At 36.6% G+C, this 15760-nt stretch overlaps 1 protein-coding gene across 1 annotated transcript in view; it reads left to right on the top strand.

Annotated features, from left to right (window-relative positions):
• The window catches only part of LOC113234377 (igLON family member 5-like), a 48261-nt gene that overhangs the window by 22436 nt on the left and 10065 nt on the right, over nucleotides 1–15760 (top strand). The window contains exons 2-3 of the mRNA XM_026469688.1: nucleotides 4961–5050; nucleotides 5540–5667. Coding sequence (XP_026325473.1) covers nucleotides 4961–5050; nucleotides 5540–5667 — 218 coding nt within the window. The remainder of the gene's footprint in view (nucleotides 1–4960; nucleotides 5051–5539; nucleotides 5668–15760) is intronic.

Raw genomic sequence — 15760 nt, 5'->3', positions numbered from 1 at the left:
TGTTGCGCGATAACTCCGGTATTTGTGAACCGATTTTCATGATTCTTTTTTTGTTGGAAAGGGGGTACTTTCATAGTGGTCCCATTTCATTTTGAAGAAAATCATCCATCTCAAAGGGTGGCTGTTTACGTATGAAGATTCATTTTTATAAATAGCGCCTAACTTTAATTTAGGAGCAATTACTTTTAACAATCATTTAGTTGATTTTGCTATTTCTCCAATTCAAGGCGTTTTTCTCTCGATATACTTTGAGTAGTGTCGTAGTGAGAACCTATTTTTATTATCTCCAGTGTCAAGTCCTGTATAGTGGCGAACTAGGGGATATTTCAATGAAACTTAGCAAATAGACGTAATTCCACGTACTTTTGAGGTCGGTTTTTTTAGTACTCTGTACTGAGATTATGTAGCTTTTCTAATTGACATTTGAACCATCGATATGATCAATGTCAAATACTTATTTATTCCATAAGTACTTAAAATTAATTTACACTAGAAAACGTCAGATTTAAGCTACTACTGCGTTCACTACGCTGGCTGCCCTGAGCAGAACGAGCAAGAAACTTTAGGAGTTGCTCTTTTCAAAAAAACTTAAATGCTATGAAATACACTTTGAATCAAATTTGTGTGGATTCTGGAGCCGTGTCGTCTTTCCATACATCTTTATCTAACACGTAGTCTACAATTTTGTAATTTGACTTTGCAATTAAAACTTTAAACTTAGGAAATGGTAATGTTAATATATGCTCCGGAATCTCATTGTAAAAACGTGTACAGTTCTCCACAAAAGAGTCGTTTACCTTGGTTAAACGAAATCGTGGTACCATGAGTTTGGACTTAGCTTGGTTAATATTACAGATATCTTCTTTTTTAATGAATTTATGTATATCTTTACGGGCATAGAAAATATTTGAATGTGAAATGTCACCATGATAGGGTAACTAATTATTATTAATAATTCGATTCGTTCTTTCTTATGAAAAACCGGTGACACTTAAAACCAACCAACCATTCAAAAGATACTTCCACTTCAAAAAATTATTCCAATGTTCACCTTTAGAAGCAGCGGTTTTTAAATGCCAAAACAATGGCGGCCTCATTTCCTCGCAATTCTCAATCGACAACGGGGGTGATTCTTGTCCCCCAACTTGGAAGAAGTTAATGATTCGTGATGAAAAACTATTTGTTACATTTTTGTTTTGACTATACATACTATTGTGAACGAGTCATAAGTTTATTTGAACGTATCAAAAGAAAAATATACAAAGGTCAAAGAACACTTTGCAGAGGACATAACGACGGCCCCACCTAATAAATGTGCAAAGGGAAAACTGCAACTTATATATGTTATATTTAAATATGAAACACGAAAATAGTTTTAGTATAGCTTCTGAATTTTTGTTGTAAACTATTATTATATATATAAAGCTACAAATCCTGACTCACTTAGAAAAATACAACGCATACTTCTTATATGGTGGAAAAAAGATATTTATACCGTTGTACGCGGACAGGCTTCAAGGCAAAGAATCAAATATGAGAAGACCTGAATGTGGAAAATGTAAACGAGTGATCAACGGCCTGCAAAAACTATAATACATGGGGGGAGCGATTTTTGTGCACTTTTATGAGATATGCCTTGGTCAATTTCCGCAGAAAATAAAAAATGTTCGAAATTCAAATAAACAAGATGGCCGCCATACTACTTTCGAAGTCTTCTATCACGGAAACTATTCGAGATAGGTAGGAGGTGCTGTAAGGAATGTCATAGAGGGTAACACTGGTCAACTGCCTGGGTTAAATAAAATTCAAGATGCGATTTCAAAATGGCGGCCGAAGAAAAACTTGCTTCGATGCGGCTGAAAATTGGCATGCGGGGGTCTTTCGGAGTCCTTGATGACAATTTGGGGTCAAAAGTTTTTTTTCGCCTCCACACTCCTCTAGAAGTGCCAGATAATAATTTGTGCTCGAAATTGGTATTTCGCCATTTTAAACATGGCCGCCATACAAGCGTTTGTTCGCAGTAGAAAAAAAATTGTTCTAATCCCTTTGAAAGTTGTCATGTATAATAATTTGTGATCAACATTAGTTTATCGCCATTTTTCAATATGGCTGCCATAGAAGTGTTTTTTGGCGGCAGATGAAAATTTTCTCTAATTCGATTGAAAATCGACATGTGGGTTCTTTATGGTTGTTTAATAATAATTTGCGGTCAAAATTTATTTTCGCCAATTTTCAATATGGCTGCCATAGAAACTTTATGGCGGCAGATAGAAATTTGCTCTAATTCATCAATTCACACATAGAAATTATGGCTGTTTATAATAATTTGCGGTTAAAATTTACTTTTAGTCATTTTTCAATATGGCTGCCTTACAAACTTTTTTAGCTGATGATAAAAATTTGCTCTAATTCCACCGAAAATCGGCATGTGGCGTTCTCTATGGGTGTTTAACAATAATTTACAATCAAAATTTACTTTTTGCTATTTGTCAATACGGCCGCCATTATGTTAATTCTTTTAAAGTCATAAGTCCCGAGGTCGGTCTAAGGGTCTAGCGGAGGGCGAAGCCCGAAGCGTCCGCACGCCACCTCACGTAGGTAGTATACGGAGACTAAATTACGAGTACAAGATTTCACAATTGTTCAAAATGTAAGGCATACTTCCCGATGTAGTGGAAATAAGATACTTATAGCGTTGTATCTCGACCGTCTCTCTGTTAGATTCTTTTTTCTTGGATATGTCAGAGAAGTATTTAGGGAAAAAATACCAGACAATCACTCCAAATTTCTGGTGTCACACTAGGGAATTTCCTGTACTATGTGTACCACCGTAACGATTGTTCTGAGGGCAATGCTCAGAATACCCCGACCAGAACCAAAAATTTGTAGTTGCCTATGTATGTGTCCATGACACCCGCGATACATGGTTTCCATAATGCGGGGCGATGAGTGTGTACAAGTGAGGGTGTACGCTTGTAGTGTTTACACTATTTTTCGTGGAAAAAGTTATTTTATTTACTTTAAAATGTAACATAATATTATTACTCTGCTTTACTATGAATATTGAACTTTATCAATGCGAATATTATGTTATTCTATTGGTACATTTTAAAACTGCCAAAATGCATTACAATTTCAAAGATTTTAAACATTCCCACGAACAATATTACGAAGTTAGTTTGTTATGCAAGAGTAGATAGTGTGCAAAATACATACTTGCAATATTCGGGCGAGATTGTTGATTTTGTTTTCCGTAGAATAAACATTGGTGTGTGACAAGACGAGAGGTAACTAAAAAATGTTAATTCGTTTAAATTTCTCTGTCAAAGACACTTTTGGGGCTCAAACAGTAAATGAATCTTTACAGGAAAAGATTTCGTAACATATTCCACAATAAATTATTACCCAAGCAGAGGAGTTATTGTTTAAACAACTAGCAGAAATTTGTTGATTTTTAATTATCACGACAATTATCATGGTACCTTGATAATTATTTTCATATTTATAAAATTAATTAGAGCAACAAAATGATACTGAAAACAATGTCATATTAAGATCACCATTTCCTAAGTTTAAAACTTACATTAAAAGTATTTTAATAGAAAAGTCATATTACAAAATTGTAGTCTACGTGTTAAATAAAGATGTATGGAAAGACGACGTGAGTCTAGATTCCACACAAATATGATTTAAAATATATTTTACAGAACAATGCCTAGAGTTTCTTGCTCGTTCTTCTCAGGGAAGTCGGCACAGTGAACGAGCAGTAGCTTAAAAAAATGACGTTTTCCAGGTATAAAAATGTTACTTATGGAATAAATGATTGTTTGACTTTGACTTTGACTGTCCACCGATACACTACATCAAGGATAGATTGGCCACCGTAACACCTTTATTTTATACCAATAATACTTTTAACATTTTTGCGTCTTTCTCTGCATTCTATCACCACAATCCATGTTTGGAGTAAGCTGGCCCATACACCCGCTTTAGCAGTCTGTCGGGACTTTATTGGTGAATTCTACACGTTTGATACATAGTATTACGGGCGTGCGATGATGTACAGTCGCCGTCGTATTTGCTTTTTAACTGATTGCCCCAAAAGGAGCATACCCAATGTTTTTTTCAATATTTGGACAAGAGCCAACGCTTTACGAAATCTGCAAGTCCCATAACTTATTCTTCTCCACTGACTATTGTCCATAGATTGTCCGAAGTTGAAGGTATATATTTAAAAACTTTATCGCAATTTATTGTTCAAGTTCTTTAGGAAGTCGGTAGTGAATTTTCGCTGTCCAATGTAAAATTTTGTGAGGAAGAGATTAAGGGAATCATCTGTAATATTTGCGGTCATCAAACAAGTCGTTCGACTCGACAAATAACTTTTCACAAGCTCGGAAAGGCTTTCTTTCTAATTAGAAACCTGCGCGCAACAGAATTTTTGAAATTCTAACTCATCGTCAAGTTACTACTGTGGTGCACCTAACTTTTTCTTGTCATAAAAAAAACATACTGACACGTTCAACTACGCAATTTGTCGTACATTATTTATGTAATATAAATCCGTTGGTATATTTTATTCTTATTATTGTTGACATTAAGTTTGTTTATTAAATTATTTTGTTACAGCTTAAGTGTTTTTCTTTCATCTACCATTTCCCTCGCTATAATGAGGTGAAAAGTTGTGTGTTTCGCTCGGCAGCAAAGTTGTTTTGCGTCTCGTGCCTAGAAACTCTCGCTACGCTCAGGATTGTATTTTTAATCTTAGCATCCTTCGCTTTCTTAGGTTTCAATACAAGCATTCGCGTCAAAAAACTTTGCAGCCTTGCATAACAAATAACTAGAGTCGTAGACTTCAGTCACAACACAACTTTCCCGAAACGTCCAAATTTCCGCTCGGCGACAAACTTAGTGGCCAAGAACTACTTCTAAAGTGTAAACTTAGACTCTGTGTTCGCAGACGACGGCCCTCGGTTCCTGTCAAGAGGGCATTCCTTCCGGACTGTTGTGGGCGACACCTTGCTGCTGCCCTGTCAAGTTCAGAACCTCGGTAAGTTTTAAGCTGCAGTTTCATTGACCTCGAATTCAGGGTAGACATAATATCTAAATAGATACCGCAAGTGTACTTCGCGTGCCCAATGTAAGCTATAAACGCTTAGTTGCCGGTGCTACGCCCCAGAACGCGCCCGGCCGTTATCGTAGTCACACATCAATAGAAAACGCGAAAAATGCCCAATTTCGCCATTAGAAATTGCAAAACTACCACAGCTATGAATAGATGAATATACAGGGAAGTTTCATTCCACAGCTATGTAATTTTGTAATCAGAATATGCATAATTTATTTTAAAATCTAAATTTTCATTTTGAATGAATCCCTTCAAACACAGTAATGCTGACATTACTGTTTTACGAAATCTTTCACGAAAGGCTCTACTGCGACTAAAAAGGAGGCTGTTGCTTTAAAAAAATATTAAATGTTTTATCACATTGTTCATCCTATATTCATAAATGATAATAATGAATATTACCACTTACAGGGTCTCTAGTGCTGCTATGGCGGCGCGGTCCAGCAGTTCTAACAGCTGCCAGCTTGATGGTAACGAGAGACGAGCGATTCCGGCTCGTCGACGGCTATAATCTGCAGATCACCGATGTGGGCCCACAGGTTGGTATCACACCACTTCCAGAACCCCCACTGGACAAATAGCATAGTATAATTTAGATAATCTCAGTAAAGAGTACTAAAAAAACCGACCTCAAAAGTACGTGCAATTACGTTTATTTGCTAAGTTTTATTGAAATATCCCCTAGTTCGCCACTATACAGGACTTGACACAGGAGATAATAAAAATCGGTTCTCACTACTTAAAGAATATTGAAAGAAAAATGCCTTAAATTGGAGAATAGCAAAATCAACCATTAAAATAATTGCTCCTTATAATAAAATTTAGGCGCTATTTATAAAAATGACTCTTCATGTGTGAACAGCCACCCTTTGAGATGGATGATTTTCTTCAAAATGAAATGGGATCACTATGGAAATACCCCCTTTCCAACAAAAAAAGAATCATGAAAATCGGTTCACAAATACCGGAGTTATCGCGTAACATACATACAAAAAAAAAAACAAAAACAAAAAAAAAGAACATACAGTCGAATTGAGAACCTCCTCCTTTTTTGAAGTCGGTTAACAAATATGGCATATCTTTTTCGTTTAGTAGCTATAGAGCTCCTTGTACGTCCAGGGATGTATTGTCACCTCACCTATTTCTGCCGCTTTGGAAGACTAAGGTTGCTGGTGAAATTACACTCACATAAAACTTGTCAACTTATGTCTCTCAGATCTGACGGGCACTGCCACTGCGCCCGTCACCCTGAGACATAAGTTGATAAGTCTCAATGCCACCCTTCAAAACCGAAACATGGTAATGCTCACATTAATGCTTGACGACAGAAATAGATAAGGCCGTACTTCCTAGGACGAACTCTTTCACAAGGAGCTCTAATATTACTAATAAATAAATGGACGACGGGTCTAATACAAAAACCACGAAAAAAATGTCCCAAGTCATCCTATTTAAACGTAGTGACATGTAAAGGAATATGAAAAAGCTAAAACGTTGAATTTAAATTGTAATGTCATCGCAGTACTGTCTAACTTTGCTTGCTTCGCTGTCAGTCGAACAAACGAAGACTAAAGCGTGAATGACGATGTGTATACGATTTTAACGCCCTATAAGTTCGGACACTTTTTAGCGCGGACCCGACGTCCATATAATTGTAAGTCAATGTTAGTTCTAGAATAAATAAATAACTAATTAAGTTCATTGTACAAAAAAAGCCTCAAAAATTTGTGGAATTACATCTATTTGCCAAGTGTTATTGAAACCGGTTAATGGAAAGTTCAAGTTAAAGTTAAAGTTAAAGGAAATGAAAGAATGTAATAAATGGATTCTATTCTATTCTAAATTTAAATGGTTAACTACTGAAGTACACCAACAAAAAAATAATCATAGCAAACGGTTCACAAACGTCGCCTTGGATGAATATGGTATCAATAAAAAAATTTGGAATTTTTACTTTTAAATGCAGTCGTATTAAAAAAATCGAGATCTTTCTAATGAACAAGGTCTTACAATGATCGGACGTGAAATAGCGCGAAAGATATGGTATCTTTGAACTTTTTGCACGTTTTGGCTCCAAACACAGAGGCAACACAGTCGTATTTAGTATTTACACACGAAGCTGTAGTCAAGACGTCGTCGTTCGTTGAACAGGGTATTAAAACTGAATCACAGCATGGGTTCATTAAAAGGGAAGTGTATTTTAAAAATATTTATTTCTGAAACGAAGGCGATTATTTCAAGGTTATACCTTTTTTAGGATATATTTTTCATCGAATTGTTATGCTAATCTAGAGCATAGAGTATTTTTTTAAATACTACGATGTTTTTCAAAGTTTTATCGAATTAAATGTTATTCCTTCTTTCATTTAAAGTAATAAAAATGAATAGTTTAGTTAAAACTCTGAATCACAAATATTTTATATTCAAAAGGGTTATTATAGTAGGTGAGGAGAACGAAATAACGACAGCGGATGAAATAATGCCAGAAGAAATTTTAAAATAGCTCTCCTAAAAAATTTGCGTTTTTGATAATTCCCTGTTCACCTGGACCAACGAAAGTACAGTCGAATCGAGAACCCCATGATTGTGAGAAAAAGTAAAATAACCGACCAAATTATTTTACTAAATATATGTAGGTATCAAATTAGAGCTATAAGATCGACTTTAGGTTAAGAAATACACACATAGGAAACATTAAGGTTGTATAAAATTTCCTGCTTCGCATCAAAAAATGCTAAACAGCTCCTAAACGGTAATTGGCGCGGAAAATATGATAATTGCCACATAAAAACCTTTTTGGGGGTTGGTGCTCGTTATTTTTTATGCTGGCATCACTTCGCCCTGCAATTCGCCCCTCTTGTGTCATGTTTTTTTTATAATAGCTTATTAGGTGCCTACTTAATGTCTAGTACACATTGGCCTGTAGTACACTGCCAGACATTTAACCAGCAAAACAGCATAGTAGCAATAGAGGTTGTCCAGGGAAGTACTGCCACCTTACCTATTAAGTAGTAGAAATTCTACTGCCAAGCTGCTCCGGTTTTGAAACGTTAGGATGCTGGTGACTTTACAGGTGCAATGGCAGTGCCACTTAGAACTTTGTGTTTTAAGGCTCTGATTGGCGCTGCAACTGTTATGGACAGGCGTGTCGTTTGCCATCAGGCGCACACTTGTTCGTCCCGTCATTTCGTATTCTAAAAAAAAATAATAAAACTCTGAGTGGCACAGCAAGCGTTATAGGTGGGCGTGTCACTTACCACCAGGTGCATTTCTGTTTCATTTTCTCCACCCATCGAGTATATAACCAGAAATAGATACGAAATGTCACTTAATTTGTTTGAAAACTATTCTGCCAAATCATTAGGGAGACAACAGTGCGCTCCGATTGGCCAGCTCTCGTTTCACTTCAAATCGTCCAGTTTAACTTGAGCTTTGCTATTGGTAATACTATAATAAAGAAAATTAAAATAGACCTTCGATAGCTCGTGGGGAGCTGCTGGAAACGGTGAGCGAGGAGAGAGGAGTTTACTTGCGAAAAAGGAATGGAACCCGTGCTACCACCAACCTTTATGTCCGAAACGTCGTGGAGCTTGTCTACTTTCACCCTTTCACTTGCGGCCGACCACCAATAACGCCACCATGTAAAAGCTTGCGTACGCGGCTCAATGCCGGGCGAAGATGCGGGATATTTAATTTAAAAATGATGCGATGTCGCGGATGCTGATTTTTCAGTTTTCAGTTCGAATATAACGTCACACCTTAGAGTATGGAAACTAAAGGACATGTTATGTTGACAATATAAATCAGACGTTATATGTTGAAGATGCATTTCGACGTCGAAAACATAAACATGTTATTGTCTTTGTTTAACTATTACGTGCCGTCTTAAGCCAAAAGAGATAGCATTACATTGGTCTGTGTCAAACATGGGAATCGAAAATACGTAACGTCATCTCAAATGCCAAACGTGTCCATTTTAGCAGTACATGAGGTACATGATACGGTTGTCAAAGGGAAGTACATCAAATGTCAAAACAAATGTTTTTCCAAGTATTTTATTGTATTATTCGCATGAATTGTAATAACAACAAGAATATTGAAACAAACATATTGACAGTGAGTACAATTAAGTATTAATGGAAATTCGTCGCTGCAGCATTACGGGATGTGGCATTTGAAAAAGCGAAGTTCGACCGAATGTAACATTGTAAAGGCACGTGTTATTTTTCTGTCTATAAATCACACAAAAACCCAATATTTCATGTAATTAGACATATTTAAGAAAGTTTATTCATAAATGTTGCCAAATTTTGCTTTGGTTTCTTCAGATTGTCTGTTTGTTTGTATATTTTGATGATTGTTGTTAACGATTATTTTGAGATAGTGTTGTTCTTGGAAGCGTACATATTATCGATATTCTATTATTAAAATAATTCACTATTAGGTTTTTATTATTATTATTTTTACTATTTCAAGTTTGCCTACAAATCAAAAAAGAAAAAAGAATGGTTGGAAATCATACTGCCGTAAAATAGTGCCGAATATAAACATTGAATCAAAAACCATCTTTATTTATTCGCTTCATTTTGAAGAGTCAAATTTTAACATAACTTTGAATGTAACTAACATTACATGACAATGCAATTCCATCATTAGGTTTATTGGTAAATAATTTTATATTTCATTTAGATTAAACAAGACTCAATTGCACAATCTTAGTGCCTGAAAACAAAATTATCCACTCGTTTCCGGTTTTTTTCCCCACTGACAACTCTAACTACTAAAAATTCTTATTTTATAATGCCAGCTTTACAATGACGATGTTGGTCTAACGTTGCCGGGTGAAGGCCAATACCAACGTATAGACAGGCTATTTGCCTTGCCTTGCCTTGCCATCCTTCAGTGTCACTCGCCTAGCTGTCAGAGTGAAAGCGAGCGCTAATGTGTATAGAGCTCGTTTGACGTGTCTTGTCACAACTCGCAGTCGCTCGTGACTACTTGTCTCATTTCGGAGAAGTGTCGATTTTTCTGCATAAATCAAAGGCGCTCGGCCAATTATAATTCTATACCAATGCATAAATACAAAAAAGTTTACATTATTTGGAATTTGTTTAAAAATTTCTCTATGAAAATATGAATCTTGAGGTTGAAAATGTATAGGATTTATATTTCAAAGTTTTGTCTTTGTTATATACTCACAAATTACAAATATAATTTTTTTTCTGTGCAAATTCACTTTTCGTAATATTTGAGTATTTGTAAACGCAAAACAATAAATTCAAAATTTCATGTGACATTCCTGGATATTCCCATATAACCTAAAATATTCCCAAATGGAATATTGGTCTACTTTAATTAAATGATTGCACGTCGATAACGACTTATCGATAGATTATGGTACAACACTAAAGAAATCCGCCATTTGTTCGTTCAATTTTTGTCTAGGTATGCACGTTCATTCCGTAGTTAAGGCAGCTCCTTTCTTTTATTTTTTTTCCATCCTCTAAGCGTCACACACACAATTATTTTTAATTTCACTGGCGATTTATGCAGCTTTGGCGTAGCATGGATTGGGATGGGAAAGGTAAGGAGGTGCGAGCTACAAACTACTTGGCGTTACTATTTCCGCCCGCCCTTAAAGGGTCACCTTTAAAATGACAACCATAAGTGAGACTAGAACTAGGTCTAATATCTCAAAAGGTAAAAGAGAATAGGATAGTACCTAAAGAAACTCAAAATTGAGCAAATTAAATTAAACTATTCTAAACTAGCGGTCTCTCTAGAGTTTTATGATACAGTGATTATAAATGCGGGAGTATAATTTATAAGATGCGGTGTTACTTAAAACTGATTAACTAAATGCTAATAAACAAATAGGTTCCGCTCGCGGATCTGACAGTACAAGTGCGTATGATACCGTCTTTCGAGCTGTGGACTTTCTCCACGATCGCTAATGGCCAGGAGAGAGTAGGTGCGTTATCATCTATCACAACCACGACTAATCCTGGAGTGATAGGTGTGGAAGGAGTATTCCATTTCTGTCTAACCTGAAGTGCATGCAGATATTCCATCCTCCATCGTTGCCAAAATGACTGAACTAACTTGTCCAGTAGCGAATGTCTCTGAAGTAAACTGAGATTATCAGACTGTACTTCGGGCGCGTAGGTAGGTAGTAGAGAACAAAGAGGCGCGGTGTGTAAAAAGTGGCTTGGTGATAGAGCAGAGGTTTCTCCAGGATCAGGACGAGAGTTAAGTAAAGACTCTATCCGAGTGAGGACAGTACAAAGTTCCTCGAAAGAAAGCAGTTGCCGACCAATTACACGGTACAGATGCGTTTTTACTACTTTGATCATACTCTCCCAAGCTCCATCTTTATGGGGAGAAGTGGGTGTAATAAATGGCCAAGTGATACGACTCTCAGCAAACTCTAATTCCAATTTCGGACGATATTAGTCATTTAAAAATTTATATAAATCGCGTAAGTAAGCGTTGGCGCCTTTAAAGTTAGTTGCGTTATCCAAGTGCATTACCTGGACAGGGCCACGACGCGCGAGGAAACGTTTAAGAGCAGCGAGAAAACTGGGAGTGCTGAGGTCGGTAGCGACTTCAATATTGACAGCGCGTGTAGTCAAACATGTGAAGAGACGTATATGCCTTTTCGCTCCTGAATCCACGACTCGCGTAGTCACAGCCAGTATGCGTAAAACACTTCATCATTTGTTGCGTGTTCACGTATCTGAAACGTTCCGCGGGCTTCATTTTATTAAAATCGGGACATTTGAATAAATGCTGATGCGTTATATTTGTACACAAGCACTTAGAAGCGGGGTCGACTGTACCTACGTAAGCGTGATACTTTGGCGGCGACTTTACAATATTATTATTGTCTTTAGAGCGAGGGCGGTCATTTTTATTTAAATTCTTATTAGCGGAAGAAGTTGTGTACGTTCGAACACTTTAGAGCGGTTCTTTATGAACACTACGGGCTCATCAAAAGTAGGCATTTTAGAACGTATCTGAATGTAACTTTTTCAAAGCAATATGCAATACAATAAGATCACTCAATTTGTCTATCTTTAAATTATCCAAAGCGCGGACTGCACTGACAAGTCGATCAGAAAACAAGTCGAAGTTATCTGTTGATGCGGCGCTTATGGGCTTGAAATCGAACAACTGATTTAGATAGGCGGAGGCGAGCATACGCTTGTCTTCATATTTATCAATAAGCGATTGCAATAACAAATTTTAATTTTCGGCGCTAGGTGTAATACCTGCGCACGCAGATAGAGCTTTGCCTGACAATTTACCTAACAAATAATATAATTTTTCGGCATCCGTGAGCGATGGATTATAATGAACCGTCGACTTGAAACTAGCATAGAACAATGGCCATGAACGAATGTCACCTGAAAAAGACATCAACTCGATAGGGGGTAACCGAGGTTTACTTTTGTGCGACGCGACATTATCACCAACTGATGAAGAAGTCGAGTACTGCGATTGGAGCCGCTTGATGCGACTGTACAATTGTTCGAAAGCAATTAGACATTTATAGTCAAGTATTCCAGCGGAATTAATAGTCAATAAGCGCGTATTATAATTATCCAATAACTCAAGGAATTCAGTGCGTAAAAGCTTTCAGCGAGAAAACTTTCCCTCGTCTCAGCGGTCTTATTACTACTCGCAGACGAATCATAAATACTCTGAATTATTTCAAACACAGCTGCCTTTTTAGCTTGTATCATTAACAGCTGCGGATATTCAGAATCCGCATCTGAGAAATCGTCAGATTTTTTTGACTTTGTTTGTTTCGTAGTCATGACAACGACGCGGCAAAATTAAATATAAGTAACCTAAGTTACATATAACGCGGTGTACACGGGGTGTGCTCATGCTCTTCGGTGGCACAGCAGTTAGTTACTATGGGCGCTTGATGAGGAGGTCGATTCCCGATTTATGCCAATTTAAGAAACGAATATTTCTAAGTTGGTTTTGGTCTGAGTATTCTGAGTATCGTTGATTTGGTATTCATAGTACCTCGATAGTACAGGAAATTCGGCAGTAGTTTGGCATTTTTTCCCCCTAAATACTTCCCTTTGGCATAGCTTTCAAGAAAATAAAATCTAACATAGAGACGGTTGAGATACAACAACGCTATAATAAGTATCTCATATCAACTACATCGGGAAGCATGCTTTACATTTTTACAATTGTAACGAATTGTAACGAGATCTTGTACTCGTAATCTCTTACGTCTCCGTATATTATCTCCATTTGATGGCGTGCGGACGCTTCGAGCCTCGCCCTACGCGGACCTCAGCCTCCGGCCTCGGCACTTATGCCTTTGTTTTAAAAAATTTAAATAGCTCTTTAATGGCGACCATATCAAAAATATATTTTGACCACTAATTATTATCAAACAATCTTAGAAATCTTTTCGTGCCAATTTTCAGTTCGAGCAAAGCAAGTTTTTTCAATAGCCATTTACATAAAAAATTACGACTATATCAAAAAACGGCATAAACGACATTTTTACCCGAAATTGAGATTAAATTTTTTCCATTTCAGTCGACTTAGAAGAAATTTTTATCTACCCCCAAAAAAGTTTGTATGGCAGCCATATTGAAAAATGGCGAAAAATAAATTTTGACCGCTAATTATTATCAAACACCTATAGAAATCCCCACGTATCGATTTTCAGTTGAATCAGAGCTAATTTTTATTAGATTTTGAATGGCGGCCATATTAAAAAATGGCGTAAAACCATTTTTGATCACAATTTATTACCAAACATTCTTAGAGACCCACACATGCCAATTTTCAAAGGGATCAGAGCATTTTTTTTCTGCCGCCAACGAACGCTTCTATGGCGGCCATAATTGAAAATGGCGAAAAGAAACTTTTGACCCCAAATTATGGTTAAGGATTCCTAAAGACCCCCATTTTCAGCCGGATCGAAGCAAATTTTTCTTCAGCCGCCATTTTGAATTCGCCATCTTGTGTTCTTTAACCCAGGCAGTTGATCACTAATAATCTCTATGACATTCCTTCGAGCACCTCATACCTATCTATAATAGTTTCCGTGGTAGGAGACTTTGGAATTTGTATGGCGGCCATCTTATTTATTTGAATTTCGAAAATTTTTTACTTCCGGCGGAAATTGACCAGGGTGTACCTCATAAAAGTGCACAAATATTCCCTCCATATATTATAGTTTTTGCAGGCCGTTGTGTACGCGGCTCAATGCCGGGCGGAGATGCGGGATATTTAATTTAAAAATAATGCGATGTCGCAGATGCGGATTTTTTAGTTCGAATATAACGTCACACAAACAATTATTTTTAATTTCACTGGCGATTTATGCGTTTTTGGCGTAGCACAGATTGGGATGGGAAAGGTAAGGAGGTGCGAGCTCAGACAAACTATCTGGCGTTACCAGATATATTGGACGAAAATTGAACAATTACGTATTTAATATTCAATTATCGATGAAATGTGATTCCGTTTGTTTTGTAATTAAATCTTTTGCTGTTTTCCCACACCACCGAAGTGAACAGCCCCCATTGTTAGAGATATTATCTTTATTATAATAAATACAGAATATTTTTGGAATATACGGAGACGTACACACAGGTCAGTTGTTGGCGCTGTACTATATCAACTTTCTAATTCGTAATTTCAGTACAAACGAGAGTTGCTATTTAAAAGTGATATAAGGCCCACTTGCTTGATGAATTGCCAGGGTTGGATGGCCCTTAATTTCGTCTCTATTTCTGGTTATATACCTACTCGATGCCTACACCTCACCTGATGGAAAGTGACAATAAGGTTGACGATAGAACGTGGACATCTAAATAATGCCTACTCACTATCACCTTGAAAAGACTTAAAATAGTGTTCGGGAAATAAATCTGCGGGCAGAGAATTAATCTTGCCGTTATTTAATATCATTAAAAAATATGTAATATAAGCTTAATTATAGAGGTACATTACTAACCATAGAGTTCATTAAACCAATCCCGTGTTTAAAAACCGATTCATTCAACTTTTTACGTTTAAAATTTTGCTTCTTCAATTGTTTCCTACCCAGCCTTAATTACAGTCTGTCGGACAGACGTTTCGAATCCCTCTATTTGCCAATTCCATTGTAGCTCGCAGCTATTTATCTCAGTTTCTCGTTTCCCCTGGTAGTTACTATCATTCCTCTGGTTTGTTAGTCCCCTGGACAGTTTTATAGCAACCCCTTGAGGATGTTTACCGGTTTCATTGTGAAAAGACATTTCGATGACTTAGTTTCTCAAACTCGTATCTTATAAAGAGTAGTTATTCAAGAGATGGCAAAACTTTCTATTTATTTAAAATGTCTTATCAAGGGTGTTAATTTGGATAAATTACTTTAAGAATGGGCAAACGGCAGTGTGTGAATATGAGGGAAATGTGGTGTTATATCAACTGCAACATTTGTATATGCAATCCATGTTTTGCATTTCAGTAACTTTGTAGATTTAAGATACGAGTTTGAGAAAGCAAGGCGACGATTTGTAATATACTCATACTACGATTATATAAAAGAGTGTATATTTTATGGTTTTACTAACATTATATTCATTTTTAACCAACTTCTAAAAGGAC

This window comes from Hyposmocoma kahamanoa, unplaced genomic scaffold (assembly GCF_003589595.1).
Source record: "Hyposmocoma kahamanoa isolate Upper Pololo Valley unplaced genomic scaffold, ASM358959v1 84, whole genome shotgun sequence".
NCBI lineage: Eukaryota > Metazoa > Arthropoda > Insecta > Lepidoptera > Cosmopterigidae > Hyposmocoma > Hyposmocoma kahamanoa.
Note: the sequence above shows the minus strand (reverse complement) of the source record. Positions and strands in the feature narration are given on the sequence as shown.